The 22,926-nt window shown below is 49.7% G+C and overlaps 1 protein-coding gene across 1 annotated transcript in view; it reads left to right on the forward strand.

The window, feature by feature from the left end:
- The first annotated feature begins 16,755 nt into the window (after positions 1 to 16,755).
- Slc13a3 (solute carrier family 13 member 3) overlaps positions 16,756 to 22,926 on the forward strand; it is a 68,000-nt gene continuing 61,829 nt past the window's right edge. The window contains exon 1 of the mRNA XM_051186209.1: positions 16,756 to 16,923. Coding sequence (XP_051042166.1) covers positions 16,813 to 16,923 — 111 coding nt within the window. The 5' untranslated portion in view covers positions 16,756 to 16,812. The remainder of the gene's footprint in view (positions 16,924 to 22,926) is intronic.

Below are 22,926 nucleotides of genomic sequence, written 5' to 3' on the forward strand. Positions count from 1 at the left end.
TCCAGTGCTCATGGTGCTGGTCCTGGGGATTTGAGAGGAGCTGGGGTGGGGCCTGTATACTTCCTTTCCTGTAGGACACAATGCATAGCCACATAACTGCTCAGTGGTGAGAGAAGTTGTAAGAAAACCAGCAATTTAGGAACTTAGGAGCTCATTCCAGGGGAAGGATGGTCACATGCCAAGTTGGTGAGAAGTCCTGTGGGACAAGGCCAGTGTGGCATGCATCAACTGAGGAGGAGGAACAGAAAATGAGTGAGGAGGTGGGCAAGGGCCAGTTCATACAGGTCCCCTATTAAGACAGTTTTTTCCTAAGATTTATTTATTATGTGTACAGTGTTCTGCCTGCAGTCCAGAAGAGGGCACCAGATCTCATTACAGATGGTTAAAGGCCACCATGTGTTTTCTGGGAAATGGACTCAGGACCTCTGGAAGAGCAGGCAGTGCTCTTACCTGTGCTCTCCAGGTCCCTCCTAGGGTTTTAAACAGGGTGACAGCTTCCTCCTCCTTGGGTGTGTTGGTTGCTGGCATACAGAGAGCAGCAGGCCTGGAGTGGAAGTGAGATCCTTGAAATCCGCAAGGCTGCTGCTTCATCCACCCATCTGGCAGTGACCTGGGGACGAAGCAGTAGCCAGCATGGTGTGAACCACGTGACCCAGGGACACCCAGTGCAGTGTGGCACTGATGGCAGCGGCACGGAGGATAGATCTTGGCAGGTGTCTCGGGAGGGGCTGGTGCTGGAGGTGGTGAGCCAGTAGGTGCAGGAGTTTGGTCCCTCTGCAGCCAGTCTTTGCCCGTGATGGGGAGTGAACTAGCTCCGAGTGGAGTGTCAAAGGGCCCAGGGGACCTGTGCAGCTCCAGACCCTCAGTCTACATGGGAACAAGAAGTGGGATGAGTCAACAGCTTGGTGCAAAGCCCAACCCATTTGTGAGACCTGCCCTCGGGTAACCTGAAGTGGCTGGGACCCAAACCCCGGGCCTGACAGCACTAGCCCAGTTGAGAGGCACTAGGATCTTCACATACGGTAAAGACCTTACAGGAAAAACAGATGCAGACCCGAAGCCAAGCGTGGGCAGAGCCCAGGGGACCCTGCAGAAGACAGGGAAAAAGGATTGTAGGAGCCAGAGGTCAAGGACAATGCAAGAAAACTCAAGAGACTGAACTGACAACCAGGGAGCCTGTGTGGGACTGGCCTGAGCCCTCTGTATGTATGTGACAGTTGTGTAACCTGGTCCTCTTGTGGAACCCCCTGACAGTGGGAACAAGCGCTCTGAGTCTTTTACTGGCTTTTGGGACCCTACTCATATAGGGTCACCTTGCCCTGCCTTAATACATGGAGAGATGCTTAGTCTTATTGCAATTTGATATGCCATGTTTTGTTGATATCCATGGGAGACCTGCCCTTTCCTAAACAAAAATGGAGAAGTAGATGTGTGTGTGTGGGGGAGCAGTAGGAACAGAAGGGGCGGGGTGGGGAGAGGGACTGGGAGGGAAAACTGAGGTATAAAATAACATTTTAAAAAGAGGAAATAATAAAAGCATCTTGCAGGAGGCAATAGGCACAGGGGAATGAAGGCAGGCTTAAAGGACCAGGGAAGTACAGCAGCACACCAACACATGTCCAACCCTGAGGACCTGGGCCAGTATCGCCTCTGCTCTAACTGTTGTTGCAACCAGTTCTTGCGTCCATAAATAGCGACTGCCCCTTTAAAACTTGCCACGGTAGGTGCCTCCTGAATGGTATGCTTATAAAAGAGATGAATGGGCCTTGCCCACACAGTGCTGCTGTATTAGGAAGGCCCCATTTGTGGAGGTGGGGGTGGAGTGTGAGCTATAACTTCAGAAGCAAGAGCTAGTGTTAATCCTGGCTCCAGGAAGGCTTTTCAAAAGCAGGCAGCCGTGGAGCCGCCATAAGCAATACTTCGCCAATTAATCCTGGAACTCATTCTGTAAACCAGGCTGGCTCTGAACTCACAGAGATCATCCACCTGCCTCTACCTCCCAAGTGCCAGGATTAAAGGTGTGTGCCATCACATTTGGCTCCCAGTTTGATTTTTAAATTTTAAACTGTCGTGGCTATTGAACTTGATTAGCTTTGAATGCAAACAAGCACCTCATTGCCTTTCCAGTCTGGGTGTCATTGCCCACTCAGCTCAGATGGACAAGCCCCTCACTAGCAGCTCCTGGAGTCTTGATTCAGGGATCTGACTCTGAGACAGTGTCTGTCTTGTGCCACCAGAGGTCGCATGTTATCATTCACTCTGTGGAACAGTAGAGATGAAGGAAAGCTCCCCTGCCATCTCTCCTCTCTTCCCTTCTGACACTCCCCTTTACGCCTCATCAACCCCTCCCTTGAACCTGCTCATCAGCTCCTCAGTGACACTTCAGCTGAGCAGGTGCCACTTCTGATCACCCGCACTCAGACATCTCAGTGGTCACTCGGTGCCACAAGCAAGACACAAGTAGGTGGCTCTTCCTGCCCCGGTTTCTCACCCATCTCACCTAGGTGTTGGGTGAGCCCTTTGCTGAACTGTGGGGCAGCCCCTGTGATGGGGAAGTCCTATTGATGGCCCTGGGGCCCCTGGTCCCTGCTGAACACCAGGGCTTCCTCCTGGGGCCTCCTGCTCCTGCCTGGCCCCACATTCCTCCACACTCAGCAGGCAGATGAACACTTCGAAAAAATTTCTTTTAATTTACATTGGGGGTAGGGTGTGCTGTACCACTCACTGCATGCAGAGTCAGGAGAGACCTGAGAGTTGGCCCTGTCTCCACCATGGGAGTCCTGGCTGTTGAACTCGGGTCTTTGGGCTTGGCAGCAGGTGCCTTGACCTACTGAGCTGTCCCTGGACCCTTTTCAATCCAGCTGCACTGCTGCAATGTTAGGAAGTCTGGGGGCCTTCCATCCATGTCTCCTTGCTTCTAGCTGCAGGTCTGGACCCCTCCTGCACTTCTGGGCCCCAGACCTCACCTGGAGAAAGAAAGTTGTGCCTGTGTGTGGTGCTTATCTCTGAGTCACCCTGAGCAGGAGGGAACTGGAAAGGACTGGGGGAGCCAAGCCAGGAAGTGGACCAGCAATACCCACAGCCAGATAGCCATGAAAGATGTCCCAAGATGGAATGGGGTAGCCAGGCCTTTGCTGTCCCACGTTACAGTCTCCAGTGGACTTCCTTGGGGTGAAGCAGGAGATCGAGGAAGCCTGCCATCTGCACAGAGAGACCCACACCTGCCAGGCTTGACAGTTGGAGGCTGACTGCTGTCCCTGCCTGAAAATTCCATCCTTCCTTGAAGGTGACCTGGGCCACACATCAGTATATACCACAAGCACAGATGTCAACATCTGCATGGGACGTGGCCACAATGCTGGGCACAGCACAGTGAGTTAGCATTGTTGAGAAGCCACTCGTGGTGATGTTTACAGCCTGAATAGGGGCTGTGGCAGTCCTCTGTAAACCGAATAACCAGGCCAGTTCCTGTTTCCCTCGCTGAAGAATCTGCATTTCTAACAAGTTGAGAAGCAGAGGGATGCCAAGAGGAAAGCTGAAATGCATGCTGGGAGGGCAGGAGACAGCATCTTCCAGATGAAGGAATTGAGTCAGCTTTCCCCAGAGTTGTCAGACACCCTGGGCTTCGTACAGAGCCAACCCGGATTGCCACTGCACAATGCACCATTTATCTGGGGAACCATTAGGGGAGGATCAGGCTATTCCTTGATAGAGCGGTGGCACATGATTGCTGGCTGGGCAATGCAACACCAGGGCAAAACAGCAAAGCTGCCTCCTTTGGAGGATTTGGTTCCGATAGGAGAGGACCCAAGGGTTCTCTCTCTGTCCAGACACATCCCTCTCAACAATTCCTGCTTTTATTTATTTAGGTTTTTAGTGGGCAGGGTTTGAGAAAGGGTGTCACCATGTAGTTCTGGCTGTCCTGAAACTCACTATATAGACTAGGATGGCCTTGAACTCACAGAGATCCGCCTGCCTCTGCCTTTTGAGTGCTCTGGTTAAAGGTGTACGCCACCACATGCAGCAACAGTTTCTGCTTTTAAAATATGATGACCGGAGCTTCTATAGCCATCTTGAGATTTTGAGGCCACAACAAAGGTAGTCAGGGAGGGGAAGCCGATGGTGTGCAGAGGCAGAGGCAGAGGCAGGTGGAGAGTGAGCCTGTCACGCCATTTGGTTTCACCCCAGCCCCAATCCCTGTCTCACTGCTCTCAGAAGTAAGCGTCTACTTATTACTCACATAAAGGCCACTGTCAGTAGGTTTTTGGTGACCTGAAATCCAAAGAACTTGAAGCCAGGCAGAGAACTTGCAGGCCTGAGGAGCCATGCTTGTTTCCAGCAGCTGCTACCTTGTTTGGTAGCATGAGGAAACATGGTCTCATCCATTTAGATCCAAGTCAGGGGCAAAGGAAGATGATTGCAGACATGTTCTGGACTCAGATCACAGCCATTCGAGGCTTGGCCAGTCTGTTTCCAGCTGCCTCTGTGAGCTTGGAGAGTTCAGGTTTCCTTGGGCCTCAGTTTCCTCACCTGTGAGGTGAAGCATTTGGTGTGTGTCAGGCCTTGCTGCACCTGTAGGCCTCATTGCTGGACCCTCGAGGTCTTCAGCTGCCGATATAGAATGGTTCAGTGGGCACAGAAGTCCAGGGAGTTGATGCCTGTGGAGACAGCATCAGGAGAGAGCCTTATGGGCCCTGTTCCCACTCACCCCTTTCTGAGTGGTCTGTGTGCTCCCTCACCCCAGCTCCACCCTCCCTCCCTGTCCTTCACTCAAGCTGCTTCTGGAATTGTATCTAAAATAAGCCCTCTCTTCCATAAGTTGCGTTTTGTCAGGGTGTTTTGCCAGCAACAGAAATGAAACAGGACAGCTCTCCTGTGACACTACCTTCAGTTCAGAGCTGCCAGACCAACATCAAGCCCCAGCAGTTTAGGAAGGGCAGTGACTTGGCTGCTCCTGTTCCCTGCGCAGGTTCTGTTCCCTGCGCTTGCTGATGGCTGGCCATAGACCACGCATGTTCTTTCCGTGTTTCTCTGCTACCAAAACATGTTTGGAAGTGAACAGGACCTATTGCTGCTTATTGGAGAGTATCAAAGATTGATGATGTGAGCCTTCCTCCCACACATACACATACATACATCCACATTCAGACACATACATATACATACATGCATGCATATATACACATATACATACACATTTGCATATATATACACACATTTCATACATACAAAATACATATAGTATACACATATATGCATATATATACATATGAATACACATGCACACATTCCATACACATACTTGAAAATATAACACATATAAACTCATACACCACACACACACATACACACACACACACACACAGGATAGAGAGAGAGCACGCATGCCATACACATACACAAGCCCTGCCTACCCACTGACTTCTCTGCTGGAGGCAAAGCAGAATGTAATCCTGGCCTGGGGTTTGGAACAAAAAACATTGAGAATGCTGGGGGTCTGATGTGATCAAAGGCCACTTGTGTGTAGCCTCCCACTCCACCAGGAGCCAGAGTACAGCCTTCCCCATAGGAAGGAAAGCCCCCAAGGATGAGCCGCTGGGCCCCCAGGCCATTGGGGGGCTGCTAATCCAAGCCCCCCCTGAGGGCTCTGCTGGGACCTGCCTCAAAGCCAATATTGCTCTTGGAGCCTCCCAGCAGTGTCACACTGTGAGATGCTGACAGTGGCGCAGGGTAGGAGCAGGGAGGAGCAGCCATCCTGGGAAGAAAAGCTGAAGTGGCTGCCAATGTCCCCTCCCTCCTTCCTGCTTGGTTTCAAGCATTAAGCCCTGTGGGACTTGCTGCACAGTCCCAGGTTGGTTTCCTCTCTTTCCTCCCTCCTCTCTCTTTTCAAGGCAGGGTCTGACTATGTAGTCCAAACTAGCCTCAAAGTCGCGATTCTCAGTTCTCCAGCTGCTGTCCTGCTACTCTGCCGCCATTTCCCATCCGAAGTTCTTCAACACTCTTGAAATACAGTTTCGCTGATGGCAGTCCTCAGAGTCCCACCAGGAATCGAACCCATTCATCTTTCTGACATTACCAGCGTGGCAGCACAACAGATGCCTTGAGTCACATGTCCTAGTTTGGCCTAGGTGTCATAGGACCAGCCCAGTCTGGCTCACGAGGCCTCTTGGGACAGTGTGGCCAAGGGTGAGCAGCATAGGCCTGAATCGCAACCAGCATATCTGAGCTTCAGTCCCCCTGCTCTGTAAAGAGGACAGTTGAAGCCACCTGGGATGCCATGGACACATGAAAGGAGAGGAGCCAGGCATCACTGAGCAGGGAATGAGCTGGGAGGGCTCGACCTGCCTCCCAATCACCCTAACTGGGAAGACAAAGGAAGGCAAGAGTTCTCCCTCTGCTGCAGACTGGTTCTGGATATCCACTGGCTTCAGACTGGCCCTGGGTGTCCCTCGCCTGCAGGCTGGATCTGGAAATAGGTTCCTGGGCTCACTACTACACAGTTATTGTTGGCACAGTTGAGCCACAGGACAGAAACTTCTGTTCTAAGGCCAGACACCCCATTCTAATCTCTCGGCTTATTCTGGAACAGAGGAGTCCACAAGGGTTCCTTCTGACACTCCCTGGTCCCAGATACATGCACTTGGACCTTAGGGAGTGGTTCAGATTGTATCTGTCCACCCACCTCAGCCTGAAAGGTCCGAAGTGACCTTTGCAGGCCCAGCCTCCCCATAGAGGTTGTCTGCTCCCTTTGATGATGCCGAGCTGGGCTGGCTGGGGTCATGGGAGGAGGTTTCATCACAGCCTGGGATAGATCCACTGGGAAGTCACTTGCCCCTGGGATTTACAGGAATGCTGTAGCTTGGCTGGGTTGGGGGTGGGCTTGGGACTTCTCTGTAGTGGGAATTTGTTCAGATAAGTCTTACCGGCTACTCAGAAACAAATGTTATAGCTGGTCTTCTTGAGACTGAACCATTATCTTAGTTTTGTTTTTGTTTTTGTTTTGTTTTGTTTTGCTTTTTGGAATCCCATAGAGAAAATGTTGCCCCCAAGACACCTGGAAGTAATTCTAAGAAAACAACGATCCTTCTCCCAACAGTTGGGTTGGATGGTTTTTTGGTTTGTCTCAAGGTTACGGATAATTGTCATCTGTTTAGGGTTGGTTATAAGTTGTAATAGGGATGGGGGTAGAATATGAAGTTTAGACTCAAGAATCTCTTCTGGAAAAGAAAAAAGGGGAATGGATGGGATAATAAGTAGATTAGTGTGTCTACTTAGCTATTTTAGCAATTACTAGTTATAGACAATTTACATATATATAGATTCTTGACTATTGATACTTATGTAAATTAGCAATTACTAGTTATAGACAATTTACATTTATATAGATTCTTGACTATTGATACTTATGTAAACTTATTTTGTATTTCTGTCATAGTTAATTTATATATTGTTACAACTTGAAATTGTATTTGTCATATTATATAAGTTCTTTTTTTCTGTTTACAATGTTTTTGTACTCTAATGTAAAATTATTTTGCCATATTATATATATATGTTCTACATATGCTTAAGATATTGTATATTGAAACAATTTAATGATATCTTGTCACATTGCACTATTCAGGTCTACCTCTGATCATGATATATATATGTGTGTGTGTGTGTATGTATGTATGTATGTACGTGTGTGTGTGTGTGTGGGTGTAGTTACAATTTCGAGGTCATTGTCCTCATGCTGTTTAAAGATTGTTTTTATATGTGAAGCTTCAGTCAGTAAGTGATATAGGTTATTAAGAATTACAAGTTATAGTCACCCATAACCTAGTTATGTTAGTCAGGCTCTCTAGATGCACAGAGATGTACTCAGCATGGATAATTGATCTTCAAATACTTCAAAGACCTACAAAATATGATATTTAAATATTTTAATAATTTAGAACTCCATTGACATGAGACATGACTGCTCCTGGCAGTATGGAGCTATTTCTGGGAGAATGTTGGACACTGGAGATACTCTATTTGGAGTTTGTTTTCTTCTTGGAAAAACTGGCCTTACCTCAACTGCTGACAGGAAGCACACTGTCCAAACTGGACAAGCAGGTTACAAAGATAAATGACTGTGGGGCCTTGCCAAGACAAGGTAGGACAGTCTTTCAAAATTTCTGAAATTGGTCTGTCAGATATTCTAGGCCTTAGCCAAAGTTGGTTGCTCTGATGTTACTGTGAGACCTTGGGTGACTGTCCAGGTAGCCAGCTGTTTCTGTCATCTTATGCACCTTTAGGAAGTTGCTCTCTTGCACTTCCTGCTTACCCAGGCAATATTATTTTCCTTCTCAGGTCTTTGATGAGGTCGAAGACTAGATAGTCATAGCTAATATCCTCTCATATATTAGCTAAGACATTTTAGATGCAAGACTCAGACTCCTCAGAATAGGACATCTGTTGAAATAATCTCTATATTTTTGCCAATTACCTATAGCCTGGACATTTAGTATGTGTCTCTTGCTTAATGTTGCTCTTGCTGGTTGTAGGTCTAAATTTGTGTATGTTTATACCTTTCTTTCTCCTGGACAATAATTGATATTATTGTATACAGTTTTTATATCAGGTTTAGAACCCTCTTATTTAGACAAAAGGGGGAAGTGTAATGGGAATTCAGTCTTAAGTACCAGTCTTAGGGCATGGCTTTGGTGTGCAGAAGTGGGGAGGGGTCTCTCTCTCTCTCTCTCTCTCTCTCTCTCTCTCTCGGGTGGTGGTGGTCTGAGACCTGATCGCAGCTTCCTGGGGCTTCAGGACAGAAGACCTCGGGGACTCTTTACCTTCGTTGTGTAAGTGTTCCCCAAATAAATATTTGATAGTCTTTTATTTGGGCATTCGTGGACTTTCTTAATCTGCCTGCACTTCTCACCAGGAGCCTCACCCTCTTAGGGCTTCCTGGGACTGCAAGTTCATCGTGACACTGGAACTGTGCTGTCTGCACCTCGGGATACTTAGCCTCTTCCTGCACATCACTTGACATTGTAGACTTAAGTAGATTTTATTTTAAAGGGAGCTTTGAAAAGTTACAGATGAAGTACATTTTTAAAAATTTACTTGCCCAAAGTCAAAGGTAACCATAAAAATAAATGAACGTTGCTGGGTGGTGATGGTGCATGTCTTTAATCCCAGCACCAGAGGCAGGGGGATCTCTGAGTTTTTGGCCAGCCTGGTCTACAGAGTGAGTTCCAGGACAAACAGGGGCACTCAGAGGAGAGAGAGAGAGAGAGAGAGAGAGAGAGAGAGAGAGAGAGAGAGAGAGAGAGAGAGAGAATGAATGAAGGAATGTGCCACAGTGCCATGTAATTCCAGAAAGAGTCCAAATTCTACAGCCCCAATCCAAGTCTGTAATTCCAGTTCTCAGGAGCCTGAGGCAGGAGGATTGCCATAAATTCAAGGCCAACCTGATCTACAAATCTGTCAGTAGTGTAAACTGGAGAACTGAATTTGCTCCTACATAAAAAGCCAGGCATCTTGCTGTGCCCTTTAATCCTGCTGTGGGGAGGCACAAATGGGAGGATGTTTGTGCCAGGCAGCCTGGTCTAATTGGTGAGCCCGGGGTCCCAGTGAGACAATGATCACAAGAATTAAAGGGGAGCCAGGAGTTGGTAGCATGGGCCCTTAATTCCAGCACTCAGAAGGCAGAGGCAGGTGGATCTCTGTGAGTCCAGCCTGGTCTACAGAGTGAGTTCCAGGACAGGCTCCAAAGCAATACAGAGAAACCCTGTCTCGAAAAAAACAAAAACAAAAGAATTAAAAGGTAATTGAACAAGATACCTAGTGTCAACCTCTGCCCTACACACACACAGACTCACACATGCAAACACACATGCAATGCCCCCCTCACACACACTTGGGCACATAATACTCAAAGCAGCACCCTTCCGATCAGCCCAAAATGCAAATCGTTCTGATGTCTGTCCAGTGATGAGTGAATAATAGAATGCATTATATCACATGGTGATGTTTAACAATGAAAAGGAATGAAGTGCCAATGCACACTGACACAGGGATAAATATGGAGAATATGTTGAATGAGGAACGCAGACAGCCAAGGGCTCACACTGTCTGATTCTATTGATGTGAGCTGTCCAGAACAGGCAGAGCTCTAGAGATGGGAAGTAGGTTATATCTCCCAGGGGTTCCCACACACAAGCAAGGCTGGGCACCACTATGCTGGACATTTCAAGGGTGCTGAAGGTGAGGATTAGCCCAGAGCGTGAGCACACACAACCTACTGAAGTTTATAGAACCTGCAAAAACCCAAGACGGGGAGACACACACTGGCTGCATTGGTACTGCCCCACGCTGTCACCGACGCCAGTGACCTCATATCTCAGAAACACACACATAACTGTCACTTGCTAGCAGTGGTTCTGGAACTGCGATGGGTGGTTGAGTGGGGACAGCATGAGCTAACCCCACTGTGGGTCATGGCTGTACAGGGTTTGGCATGTGAATTCTGGCCATACTACTGTGCTTTGAGTTCTCATTTTGTGTCCTTTGATAAGCTCCTTGAGTTCTTTGTATTGGTTTTCCCCTCTGGAAAACGAGGCATCTGAGGACCAGTTTGGAAGGTTGAACTGTCAATGGCTTAAAACATGGAAGGCTGTCGGGATTTAGCCAGGCTGGCTGTTAGCGTTCATGAGTAAGAAGGAGTGAAATCCCTACCCAGGACATCACACACATCAGAAGCATCATTTAATCCCTGCCTGAGCTGCCTTTCTGTTGCCTTGATGAAACACTCTAACCAAAAATCCTTAGGGGTGAAAGAGTCTATTTCATCTTACACTTCTAGGTCACAATGCGTCACTGAGGGGAGGAACTTGAAGCAGAAAGTTCAGAAGAATGCTGCTCGCTGGCTCACTCGCTCTCTGGCTCATGCTCAGCTAGCTTTTTTATATATCCCAGACCACCTTCCCAGAGAGTGGTCCTGCCTACAGTGGACTGGACCCTCCCACATCAATTAACAATCGAGACAATTCCTCACAGATATGCCTGCAGGACATTTTGATCTGGGAAATCCCTTAATTGAAACTTCCTTCTTAGGTGACTCAAAGCTGTGTCACGTTGACAGTTAAAACTGATGATGCCAATTCCCTTCAACAGCCTGAACTGTAGTTACATATTTCCATAAAGCTAACTCTTTTATGGTTCAAGTGTTAAATATACAGAAGTTCCCTTGTGACAAAACTCCCAAGTGCTGGGAGTGCAGGTATGTGTGTGTGTGTGCACACAACAGCCAGCTTTCACTTTATTTCCTGATAGAACTTTGCTAGGTTCTAATTTTACCCCTTCCCAGATAGAACATTAAACAACCCACCTTATGGTGGGCTTGGGAGAGGCTTAGTCAGTAAGGTGCTTGTCATGAAAGCACAAGGACCCGAGTTCAAATCCAACCCCGGGTGAGGCCAAGAGGTGAATCCCTGGAGCTCACCAGCAGCAGGCCAATTGATGAACTCCAGGCTAACTGAGAGCAATGGAGGAAGACACCAATGTCAACCTCCGGCCTCTGCATACACAAGCATTCACAGGCACCTACATACACCACCCCCACACCACACACACACCACACATACACACACACCACATACCACTCATACACATCACACCACACACATACCATACCACACCATACACTACACCCTACCCAAGACACCACACATACACACACACACACACATACAAACATACATATACACATACACACCACACATACCACTCACACCACACACACCACTCTCACACACACATCACATCACACACACATCACATCACACACACATACCATACCACACTATATACCCACACCTCACCCCAGACACCACACAAAAAACATACTATACACACACACACATACATACATACCACACATACATACATATACACACTCATACACACACACACACCACACACACATACATGCCACACACACATGCACCACACCATACCCACACATCCGACACCCCAGGTTGAGCCTGTCCTATGCACTCATGTCATTCTAGCTTGAGCAACAGGATATCCTCCTTTTTCATCCCTGAGATAGGATCTTCCTAAGTAGACCAGGCTGGCCTTGAACTCTCCATCCTTTCCTTCAGCCTCACAAGTTCTGGGGTTGCAAGCACAAGCCTCACATCTGGCTCCTTTTCTTGATACAGTCTCACATGGCCGCCATAGAGATGCTCCAAAGCCCCTATATTCTGTGCAGCAATATTGGAAGTCGTTCTTGATAGTGCTGCACTTCTGGTTGACACAGGAAGTTAACACGTTATTACGTAGGATATGGAGAAATCAACCCTTAACAGCTAAGGCTCACAACCAAGAGAGTCTGCTTCCAGTCTCATAGCCCCTCCTCCACACCCTCACCACCACCAAGAAAGAGGCTTTCTAACCTGCAAAATAGCCAGTGAAAACTATTTGTAGAGAGCTGCGGATATGAAGGAGCCAAAAGGAAATAGTGTTTTGCACATGTATAAGTGTGTGGTTTGTGTGCGTGTGTATATACATGTGACACGTGTAGGCGAACCTGTGTATATGGGTGTGTGTGCATGTGTTTGTATGCATGTGTGTGGAGGCCTGAGGCTGACACTGAGAGGCTTCTCCGTCACTCTCTAACTGAGGCAGGATCTTTCCCTTGACCCCAGAGCTCACACAGAAGGCTAGGCTTACTCTGGGTCCCCTGTCTCCACCTTCTGAGCTATCACGCCCATCTGGTTTTTACATGGGTTCTGGGGATCTGAAATGTGGTTCTCAAGCTTGCACAGCAAATGCTTTATCCACTGAGCCAGCCACCCAAGGAACTGCATGTTAGCAAAAACGGCAAGATCACTGCAACAAAGAAAAGCCCAAGAGCAAGAACCTTGCCTCAGGCAGCCAAGGAGCCAGCCATGTGCCCCACTGCCAGACTGGCATGGACAGAAGCCACTTACAAAGGAGGTCTGCTGCCTGGTACTGTGGGGTTCACCATGCACAATGATAAGACACCAAAGGAAAGGGATGGAGTGAGCAAGGACTCCTGGGGAGAACGGGGCTTCCCTCAAGAGCCAGGCATTGCAGGGGTAGGGGCAAGGGGACCTGAGAACTGAGGGGCAGGCTGAGTGGTATACATCCACCTTTTGTTTTAACATGCGCACAGAGGCTGCGCCTTAATCTACTGCTATTTCAGTCAGCAACTGCAACTCTGCAGTTAACTTGCATGGCTGCTCAGGCTGCAGCCTGGGGGTGGGGGGAAATCCTGTTCCTGCAGGCCGGACTCTGTTGTTGCCACTAAAGGTAGCTTTAACTAAATCTCTATCATTCTGTTCTAAATAAGATTCAAGAGTCAAAGGCTGGGGTAAAACCCTGCTAGTTCAGAGAGGCTGGGTTGCAATTAGCTAACTTCCCTCCTTGCTGGCATCTCTGAAAGACTCCTGTTTCTGCTTCGCCAAACCAGAAAAGGCCATGCCACTCCAAACCCCACCCTACTACCTCCTGTGTCTCTCTGTCTCTCTTGGATGCCCTCTGATACTCTGATTACTTTCTGTCAACTAGTTGCTAACACAGTCTCCAAGGTTAATTTTATTTAATAAATGTAAATGCAAACTGGAGGTTCACGGTATGACCGACTATCCCCCAACACCACCTATAACACATGAAGAATGAGACCGAGGGACTAAGAGGTGTCCTTGTTCCCAACAACAGCAGCTACCAGAGACCAAGTGAAGTGTAGGGTATCCAAGAAACAGTCATGCACAGTGTTTCAGGCCATCAGATTCATGGCGACAGTACTAGCTAGAAGGCTCTCCTGGCACCAGGGTGGGAACAGGTGACCTCCCTACAGCCATGAAAAACTATGGCCGCTCAGCCTTACAAAAAGGTGGCACCTCCTGCTACTTTTATTTTTATGTTTTTCCCCGAGACAGGGTTTCCTCTGTATATCTGTAGCTGTCCTTGAACTCATTCTGTAGACCAGGCTGACTTGGAACTCACAGAGATACACCTGTCTCTGCCTCCCAAGTGTTGGGATTGCTACCTCCTGCCATTCTTAACACAGATGCTAGGAGCCAAGGCAGAGCTCTGGCTTTCCCCGTGCTCGGGTCCCATCCTGCTGCAGGAAGGGTCCAGCTCCTTCCTCAGAGCATTTGAAGCCAGAGGCAACTGAGGCTACACAGAGGCTGAGGCCTGGCTCAGCAGGGCCTGTGAAGACTGAGCTCCCCCTTCTAAAGGGAAACGGGATGAAATGCCTTTCTCTGCTGACCCTTCACACAGAATGTCCACGGTGTGTTTGAAGATTAACAAACAAAATGTGACCGTGGGGTGGGAGAGCCAGTCTCAGCGACAGTGGGCGTGACAGTGCTCCGGACTCTTGCAGATGATCAGGGTTCAGTCCTCAGCACACTGGCCAGGTGACTCGTGACCAAACCACCTGCAACTCCAGTTCCAAGGGATCTGATGCCCTCTTCTGGCCTCTGGATACTCATGTGGCAGACATTCACCCAGACCCAGAAATAAAAATAAGTGTTTAAAAAATGTGACCATCAACAGAATCAAGAGATCTGAGGTTTTTAAAACTTGAACAAAAATTGGATTTCCTTTTTTTTTTTTTTTTTTTTTTTTTTTTAGAAAGAACAATGTTCATAAATAAAGAGGACAATTCCCTTAAGGCAGAACTGTGACAAATGAATGAAGATGAAGACGCTAGGATCCAATGCATGAGCCCACGTACAAGGACTGAGCACTGCAGCAAGAGGATGCAATGAACGACGAGCCAGGAAAACCAAAGACAGGATACTTAGGGTCGGCAGACTGGAGCCGCAAAGGGAAAGGGCGGGAAAATGTGGGAAAATCTGAAATTCTCACGCTAACACCAAGCACCCTACGGGGTTGGAAGGACAGGAGAAAGCGTGGGGATGAGGAAGCATTTGAGGGGACAATGACTGGGGTCATGTCACAGTTGGAGAAGACATCTATACAGGTCTGAGAACCTCAGTGGACTCCAAAGAAACAGACACGAAGAAACCCTGGGCCAAACTCAAACCAAGGCCTTCACACCGAGAGATCTTCCCAAACATCCAGGGTTAGGATGGCCACCATCAGCAGGGAACGGTGATTAAAAGCTGCCTAATTTGTTACTGGGACCATAGACGACATGAGCACAAAGCCCTCCCCACTTCCTACTTCCCTTGATTGTGTATTTATTTTATGGCTTATGGAGAAAGGACAGGAGAGAGACAGAGATGGAGGCAGAGAGAGAGGGGTACTATCACTTGTGTTTGGAGGGCAGAGGGCAGCTTGCTGGAGTCATTGTTCTCCTTCTATTATGTGGGTCCCACGGATTAAACTCAGGTTACCAGGCTTGGAGTTGCCTCTACTTGCTGAGCCATCCTATATATTTTTAATCTCTGCATATGTGCATAGGTGTGTGTGTGTGTGTGCACACACGCGCGTGTGTGCGTGTGAGTGTGGGCATTCGTGAACCACAGTACATGTAGTCAGAAGTCAGCATTGGTGTTCCTTGTCACCTTCTACCTTGCTTGAGAGAATGTTAAATTAATGTGGGTATATTGAAGTCAGCCATGTTATTAAGACCTGGAGTTTTCTAAGTCTGAAGCTGAGGCAAAGATAGGCTCTTCCCGGCTTCCTAATGTATGCAGAATAGCGGCAGTGTTAGAGATGGATGAGGAAAGGAGCACATGGATAGACAAAGTTTTCACATTTTACAGGAACAGGTAATGTGACGATACCTATAGACTATAAGCTGTGTATATCCAATGCTGTTGTGGACCAAAAAAAAAAAAAAAAAAAAAAGCAAGAAACTTCCCAACAAGGCCCTTTCTCCACAGATGCCCAGCAGCCAGGACAAGGCACCCGGTGACAGTAGCCACTGGGGAAACATGCCATACTCCCAGGGAGAGTGAAGGACCTGCTCAGTGTACAGCGCAGAGCCAGGCCTCATGCTTCTTGCTTTGCATGTGGTAGGCCTTGGGTCCCTTCCTAGCACCTCGGGAGAAACAGAAGAGTCCGGCGATCCGAAGTTGCACACACAGCATCCCAGGAGGGTGTAGAGAAACAGGCCCATGAGCTGCTGGCGGGAACGTAAAGTGCAGAGTCAGAGGAAAGATTCCCCGGCTTCTTAAAATAGTAGAGGTTGGATCATAAGCTGACCCAGCAGCTGCCCTTCTGGGGTTCCAACAGATCTCCATACTCCATATGTAACGCGGGGTGTTGGCACGCTTCCATAATACCAACACTCAGAAGTAGAGGCAGGAGGATGGGAGCTAGAGGTCGTCCTCAGATGCATAGAGAGATGGAGGCCAGCCCGGACTAAATGAGAGCCTGTCTCAAAAGCACATAACCAAACAGGCTGTCACTGCTGTCGCTCCCACACACAGGTGACTGGGCCCTTTGCACGAAGCACTATCTCATTTAAACTCCACACTAACCTCCAAGTCTGGAAAAGGCTGCAACCATGGTCACTCGATGCCATTTGTGGGTCACGGCAGCCCAGCGTGGTCTGTCTCGAAGGGTCTGAACTGGTGTGACAGTGCTGAGACCTTCAGCCCCACCAGGCCTTTGCCCCATTTCCCACGTGAGTCCAGAGCGCCCAGCGTGGTGCGGGTCTGCGCAGGGGTGGGGGTGGGGGTCTGGGGCCCCTTCCCTGCTCCTTGTCCCGGACTCTGCCGCCCAGGAGGCGCGGCCCGGGGCGGTTCCTCGGGACTCCTCCCCGCCCCTGGGGCTTTAGGTCCCTGCCCGCCGCTGAGGGGCAGTCGGACCGCCCGGTCTTCGGCGATCGCGCGGATGGCGGCGCTGGCGGCGCTGGCCAAGAAGGTGTGGAGCGCGCGGCGCCTGCTGGTGCTGGTGCTGGTGCCGCTGGCTCTGCTGCCTATACTCTTCGCCCTGCCGCCCAAGGTACGGTGGCCCCGGGCCGAGACCCTCCCCTTTGAGCCTGCCTCCCACTAGGAGCACCGGCCCCTCTGCTCCCTTCCTTGCCTCTCCCCGCCCTTCGACTTTCTCTACTTCTAAAGGAATTCTAGATTTTGACCTCTAACTGCTTGTTTGGTGCTACTGGGGCATCTCCCTCCACCGTCTTTCCCAATGACAACTGAGTGACCCGCCGCCAGTCACTTAACCTCTCTGAACTTTGGCTTACTTACCCCTATCTAAAAAATGGGGATGTGATAAGGCAACACTGGCGCACGGTGAATATGAAAGAGGCGATATATGTCGGTGTCTTAGAACTAGCCTGGTGTATATATAGTAAGCGCTTAATGTGTGCTGGCTGCTTTCGCTCTGTACCAAGTTGCCCAATGGTTGGAGACCGACACCTTGCTGAGCTCTTCCTAGAGGAGGCCTCACCTCTGAAAAATCACATCAGAGTTGTCCCGCTCAAGCTGGGACAACTAAGGCTTGGAGATAACAAGGGGCACTCTCAGGGTGAGGACCGGAGTGCTGACACTCAGGGCTTTGCTGATCTTGGAGGGAAGGCTCCAGCCTGGGTACCCAGAGGATGCGAGGCCCATCACACTAGGGCTCCTGTTCCAGAAGGTACTTGGCCACTACAATAAAGTACTGAGGGTACTAGTCAATTTCCACAAAGTAAAGGAGAGCTGGAGGTGTCATTTAATACGTGACACCCACGGGTAAGCAGCTGAACCCCAGGAGCGGCCTGCAGAAGGCCTCCAGCATGCCTGACAAGGAACAGTGACCCCAGGCCGAGTACAGCGAGCTCTTTAGTGCTCACTTCTCCAGCCCATCAGAGCCTGTTGACATTGAAGAGAGCAAATAAATGACCTCAGAAGGACTAGGTCATCCTTGCCAAGACGAATCTATGGCTAAGGGCTCCCCACCCTCCTTCCTTCTCCGGGTCTCCCTTTCCTTGGCTTTAAAATGGGGTCATCTTCTCTTTGCCTTTGGGGACCAATGGGAGGCTGGTTGAGGCTGGTGCAACTGGCTGGGGGAAAGACGGAAGGTCACGCTGGGATGCTGGTCTTAGGGCCAGCAGAGGTCTGGATAGGGGTGATGCACATATAGGAGATGAAGGGTCCCATAGTTGATGTGAGTTCTGCCCCCAAAACGAAACCATAAGCCTATGAGAAGATCCACCAGTATGGGGCTCCGAGGAAGTCTCACCAAGAGAAAAGACATTCCCACCCTGATTTTAACTGAATGGGACGGCCACAGCCACCTGACCCTGTGTTGGACAAGTAGACAGCGGGGAGTATGATGGACTGGCCAGCCCGATGGGAAAGGATCTCAGGCTAGGTTTGCAGCAGTCTCCTCCTACACTGTCCACTTTACCAGGGAAGTGACTGGTTTGCCTTCATATGTGACAAGTATGGAGCTGAAGGCTCAGCAAGGCCCAACACAAACCTCAAATTTAAGGCGTCGTGAGATTTTTATATTTTAATTTTTGGGTAACTTAGTGGTGGGTTCTCAAGTGTGTGTAGATGACATCTTGTGGCAGCGTCAGAGGTCACGCATGTCTAGTAGGGCTGTGCACATTGGACTTGGCACCTTAGTTATTCAGCAAGGACCTTGTTGGTGGCTCCCTGGTGAGAACTCTATATGGCCCTAGACATCACTGCCTCTAAGTGACTGGCAGGAAAGGGCCTCCTCTTGGGGGGCAGGTGGGTCAGCTTGGGCGAGGAGGCTTGACCCCTGTGTATTCAGAGTGTTTTACTTAGTTTTCCTCAAGCCCTGTCTGGAAAGGGCTAGCCTGTTCTACTCTTTGCCAGATGTGAAGTGTGATTCCATGGACAGCTTCTCTTTTTATTGCTGATGCTGGGTTTGTAGCTTGCAGACAGTGTAGGCACGGCCTCCCCAAGGCTGATGGGCCAATCTGATAATGCTAACCAAAGCTCAGGGCATCTGTAGCATCTTCCCCCTTTCCCTCTTCATCAGACGACCTCCTGGAAGTCTCTAAGCCTAGGCATGCTGAGGCCACCATTCAGGTGGCATTGGACAAATGTGGCCTGGAAATGCTTGAGAGTGGCAGGTGCCAGTCAAGGGAAGAAACTCAGAAGGTCTAGCCTGCCATTTGGTGTATTGTGGAAGAACGGAGCTGCCCCAGCTCAGCCGTGGGTCGACCTCTGTGATCACCCCGGGCCACATATTCCTGATGTGCTATGAGTCATGGGTCCAGATGGAGCTGGTCAGCTGTGAGAAGCTGGGGTCGGGAACAGAGAAGCTCCTGGCATTATTTCTTAGACTGGGACGGAAGGTCTGAGCTGAGAGGAATGGAGCAAGCCAAGCTGAGGCCTAGAATTCCCAGAACCTGGGGGATCTTTTTCCAGGACCCAAGGGGCTTGCTAGCAACGCTGGAAGCCAAGACCCTGCATGTTTTCCACCAGTGGCCATCTCAGGAGGTAGAAGTGTACAGGTCGCCCCAGATGAGCGTGGCTGGAACCGTCATAACATGTTTTCAGATCAATGCCAGCCTGTCTGCTTACTTCCTTCCCTCTGGTTCCCATCAAGGAACAAACAGCTGCTCTGGTCCTCTGGCCTCTGGGAGTTCTGCACCAGTGGGTTACTCTGAGGATGCTCTGAGGAAGGATGGCTGGGGACGTTCCAGGGGGCACAGCTACAGAATGTTGCACAAGTTGAGCACTGAGCAATCTGCAATGGAGGCTAAACTGAGCCTTAGGGGTACAGCAGGATCCCCCAGGGGACGCCCCCCACCACACACACTTTAAAATTTGCCCATGGGTGTTTCTGGAGAGACTTCTTTAGAGGGTGGTCGTTCATCTGCAAGTTTAGAAATACCCCCACCTTTTTGGGGGGGTTGGCTTGTTCTTAATGCTAATGGGAGGCCACAGAAGGCTTTTACTTCCCTGTTTAGGGAATTTAAACAGGGAAGCTCCTCTGGGCTTCTCTTTCAGCAGGGCCACTTATGCTTTGGGCCCCATGACATAACAACTGTGGAAGTGTGGGAATTTGTGATTTTTTTTTTTTTTTTTTTTACATTTAACATTCAAGAGTGTTAGCGCTCCCATTTTCAGATGAGGAAAACTGAGGCTCAGAGAAGAATAAGTGATACAAGAATAGAGACTCTGAAATGAAGGAATAGAGGGGGATGTCTCCTGGCTCAAGGGCTGAGTTTCTGAGCCTCGGTTTCTTTCTTGGTAATCAAGGGGCTCCTCATCTCAATGGGCTGTGAGTAGAATTCAGGCAAGGCACAGAGGCAATGCAGGGTTATACACAAATGGGGTGTACATTGTCATAATTATGGGCAGCTATCGCCCCTTCCCACCTGAGCTTGACCATCATAGCACAGCTCATTTCCCTCCCACAGTCTTAAGAAGCAAGTATGATGGCCACTCTTATCTTCACAGATGAGGAGATGAGACAGGGAAGTTGTCGCCTTCCTGATATCACACAGCTACTGAGCACCACCCTAGTGAATGTCCCTTGTCTTTTGGCCCTGGGAATTAGAAGACAAGGTGACCAGATTGTGCAAGACCTTGGTGGGGATTCTTGGGAAAACAGGAGTCCAGCCCTGTGGGTCAACACCTTCTGTGTCCAGGCCTTGCTGAGTGCTCTCCACTTACAGCATTTCACTGAAGCCGAGGAAGGGCTGGGCATGGCGGGTGGGGCAGACAGCTCAGATCATAAAGCTGTCACCTTGGAAGTGTGGGGACCTGAGTTCAATCCCCAGAAAGCATGAGAAAATGTGAACATGATTGTGCACACCCGTGGCCCCTCACTGTGGGAGTCAGAGACAGGGGGATTCCCTGGGACTCACTGGCCAGCCAGGCCAGTGAAAGACTGCCTCAAGGAGGTGGCCAGCCCTCCTGAGGATGGCACCAAAGGTTGTCCTGCAGGTGAGCTGACATGTGTGCACGTGTCACACATGCTGCTTATACGTGAACACACATAGACACACACAGACACCTACAAACACACACACACATACACACACACATAGACACACACACAGACACACACATACACACACAGACACAGACGCACACACACACACAGACACACACACACATAGACACACACACACACATAGACACACACATACACACACAGACACACACACATAGACACACATAGACACACACACACATAGACACACACAGACACACACACATAGACACACACAGACACACACACGTAAACACACACAGACACACACACATAGACACACACACAGACACACACATAGACACACACACACAGACACACACACATAGACACAAACACAGACATACACACACAGACACACACACACACACACACATAGACACACACACATAGACACACACACACACACATACACATACACATACACACACTTTGAATCTTGGAATGCTAGGAACGGGGTCTGACTTTACCTCCTGCTGTAACTACCACCCCAGCAGGCACCTTCCTGCCTGACTCTGCTATTTACTTGATCACATTCCTCTTGTTTACTCTTTAGAAGAATTACAGGCTGCCCCCTCCCCTTTCTAGAAGACTTAGACACACCTACTTACAGGGCGGCCTTTGTGTGGGGCCTGTGTATGAAAATCCAGGACTGTGATGACTGAATGACAGGCAACAACGCATGCACAGACTCAGGGCCTGGTGATCCAGGCCACACAGTGCCTCCCTGAAGCCCAGGGCCTGAGACGGGTGTCTCGAGGTGCCAAGTCATTAGGGTATATGGCAGGGTACGCCAGCACCAGGAGCAGACTTGGCTTTAGAAGTGACAGGAGGGAAGAAAGAGTTGACACGGGAACAGCCAGTCAGCTTCAAGCCTCTGTGTCCTGTCCAGTCTTCTGTGTTGACCTTTTGTACCTCATCTGCTGGACTCAGCCTGGGCTCTTGCCCTGCTGGGCGGCTGTGACAGTGCTGGGGGCCCCAGCTGCTCACTGTCCTCCTATGAAAATGTAGGGACCACCACATGATGGTTGGTGGCTCTTAACTTCAGGAAGTCTCTGAACAATGGTTACCAAAGATGGTGGGGCCCAAAGCCCTTGTGTGTTGTATGGGAATGGGACTTCACAGAGGCGGCACACTGAAGGGGACACCGTTGCCCATTATCTAGGTGGGCCATTATCTCATAAGTCATATAGGATGGACCAGGTGGTATTGGAGCTTCAAGGTGACATGATGGCAGAAACTAAGGGGAAGAAGGTGGCCTCAGAACTGGCTCTCATCCCAGGCTCTTTGCAGTGTTCTTCCCTCTATCTGAACCACCTCTTCCTGAGGAGCCTTCGAGGTTGACTCCCTCACTTCACCCACGTGGCTCACCTCCGCCAAGGGTTTCACCACCCCCACCTTCAGGTCCCGTCTAAAAGAGAAAAAGAAAGCTACACACCCCTTGCTCTATTCTCTGTCCCTCTCCCTCACAACTCTTTATCATCAGATGCATCTGCTGGATTGCCATCCACAATTCCCCAAGGCAGGCCAGCCCCATGAGGGCAGGGTTCCCTGTCCCTATGGCCTCACAGTCCGGCCCAGCGTAGGGCCCGACGTGTAGTAGACACTCAGCAAATACATGTTGCATAAGAGAACAAAGGAATGCTGGTAACCAGCCAAGCACTCGCTGGCTCCTGGTGCACTACTCACAAATCCTCCGGTGACCCTGGAGAGGAGCCCCTGAGCTCCCAGGGTCCTCTCTGCCCGCCCCATGCAGATCCCGGGGCCTGATTCTGAGTGCTGGCTGATGACTGCTGCAGGGCACTTCCCAGGCTGAGCAGTTTTGTTTGTCCCCCAGGCCTTTGCCTTATGTACCACAGTGCTCTCACCTTGGGTCAGGCTGGCAAGCCAGAAAACATCTGTCTCATCGATTGTTCCTGGCCTGGATGGAGCAGGGGCAGGTCAATGCCGGGAGGGGCAGGGAAGAGGGTCTCCAACTGCCCCACACTAAGCTTCAGGGCACCTTGACCCCAGAGAGTAGGAGCTGGCAGAAGCCACAGTGGC

Source organism: Phodopus roborovskii, unplaced genomic scaffold (assembly GCF_943737965.1).
Source record: "Phodopus roborovskii unplaced genomic scaffold, PHOROB, whole genome shotgun sequence".
Taxonomy (NCBI): domain Eukaryota; kingdom Metazoa; phylum Chordata; class Mammalia; order Rodentia; family Cricetidae; genus Phodopus; species Phodopus roborovskii.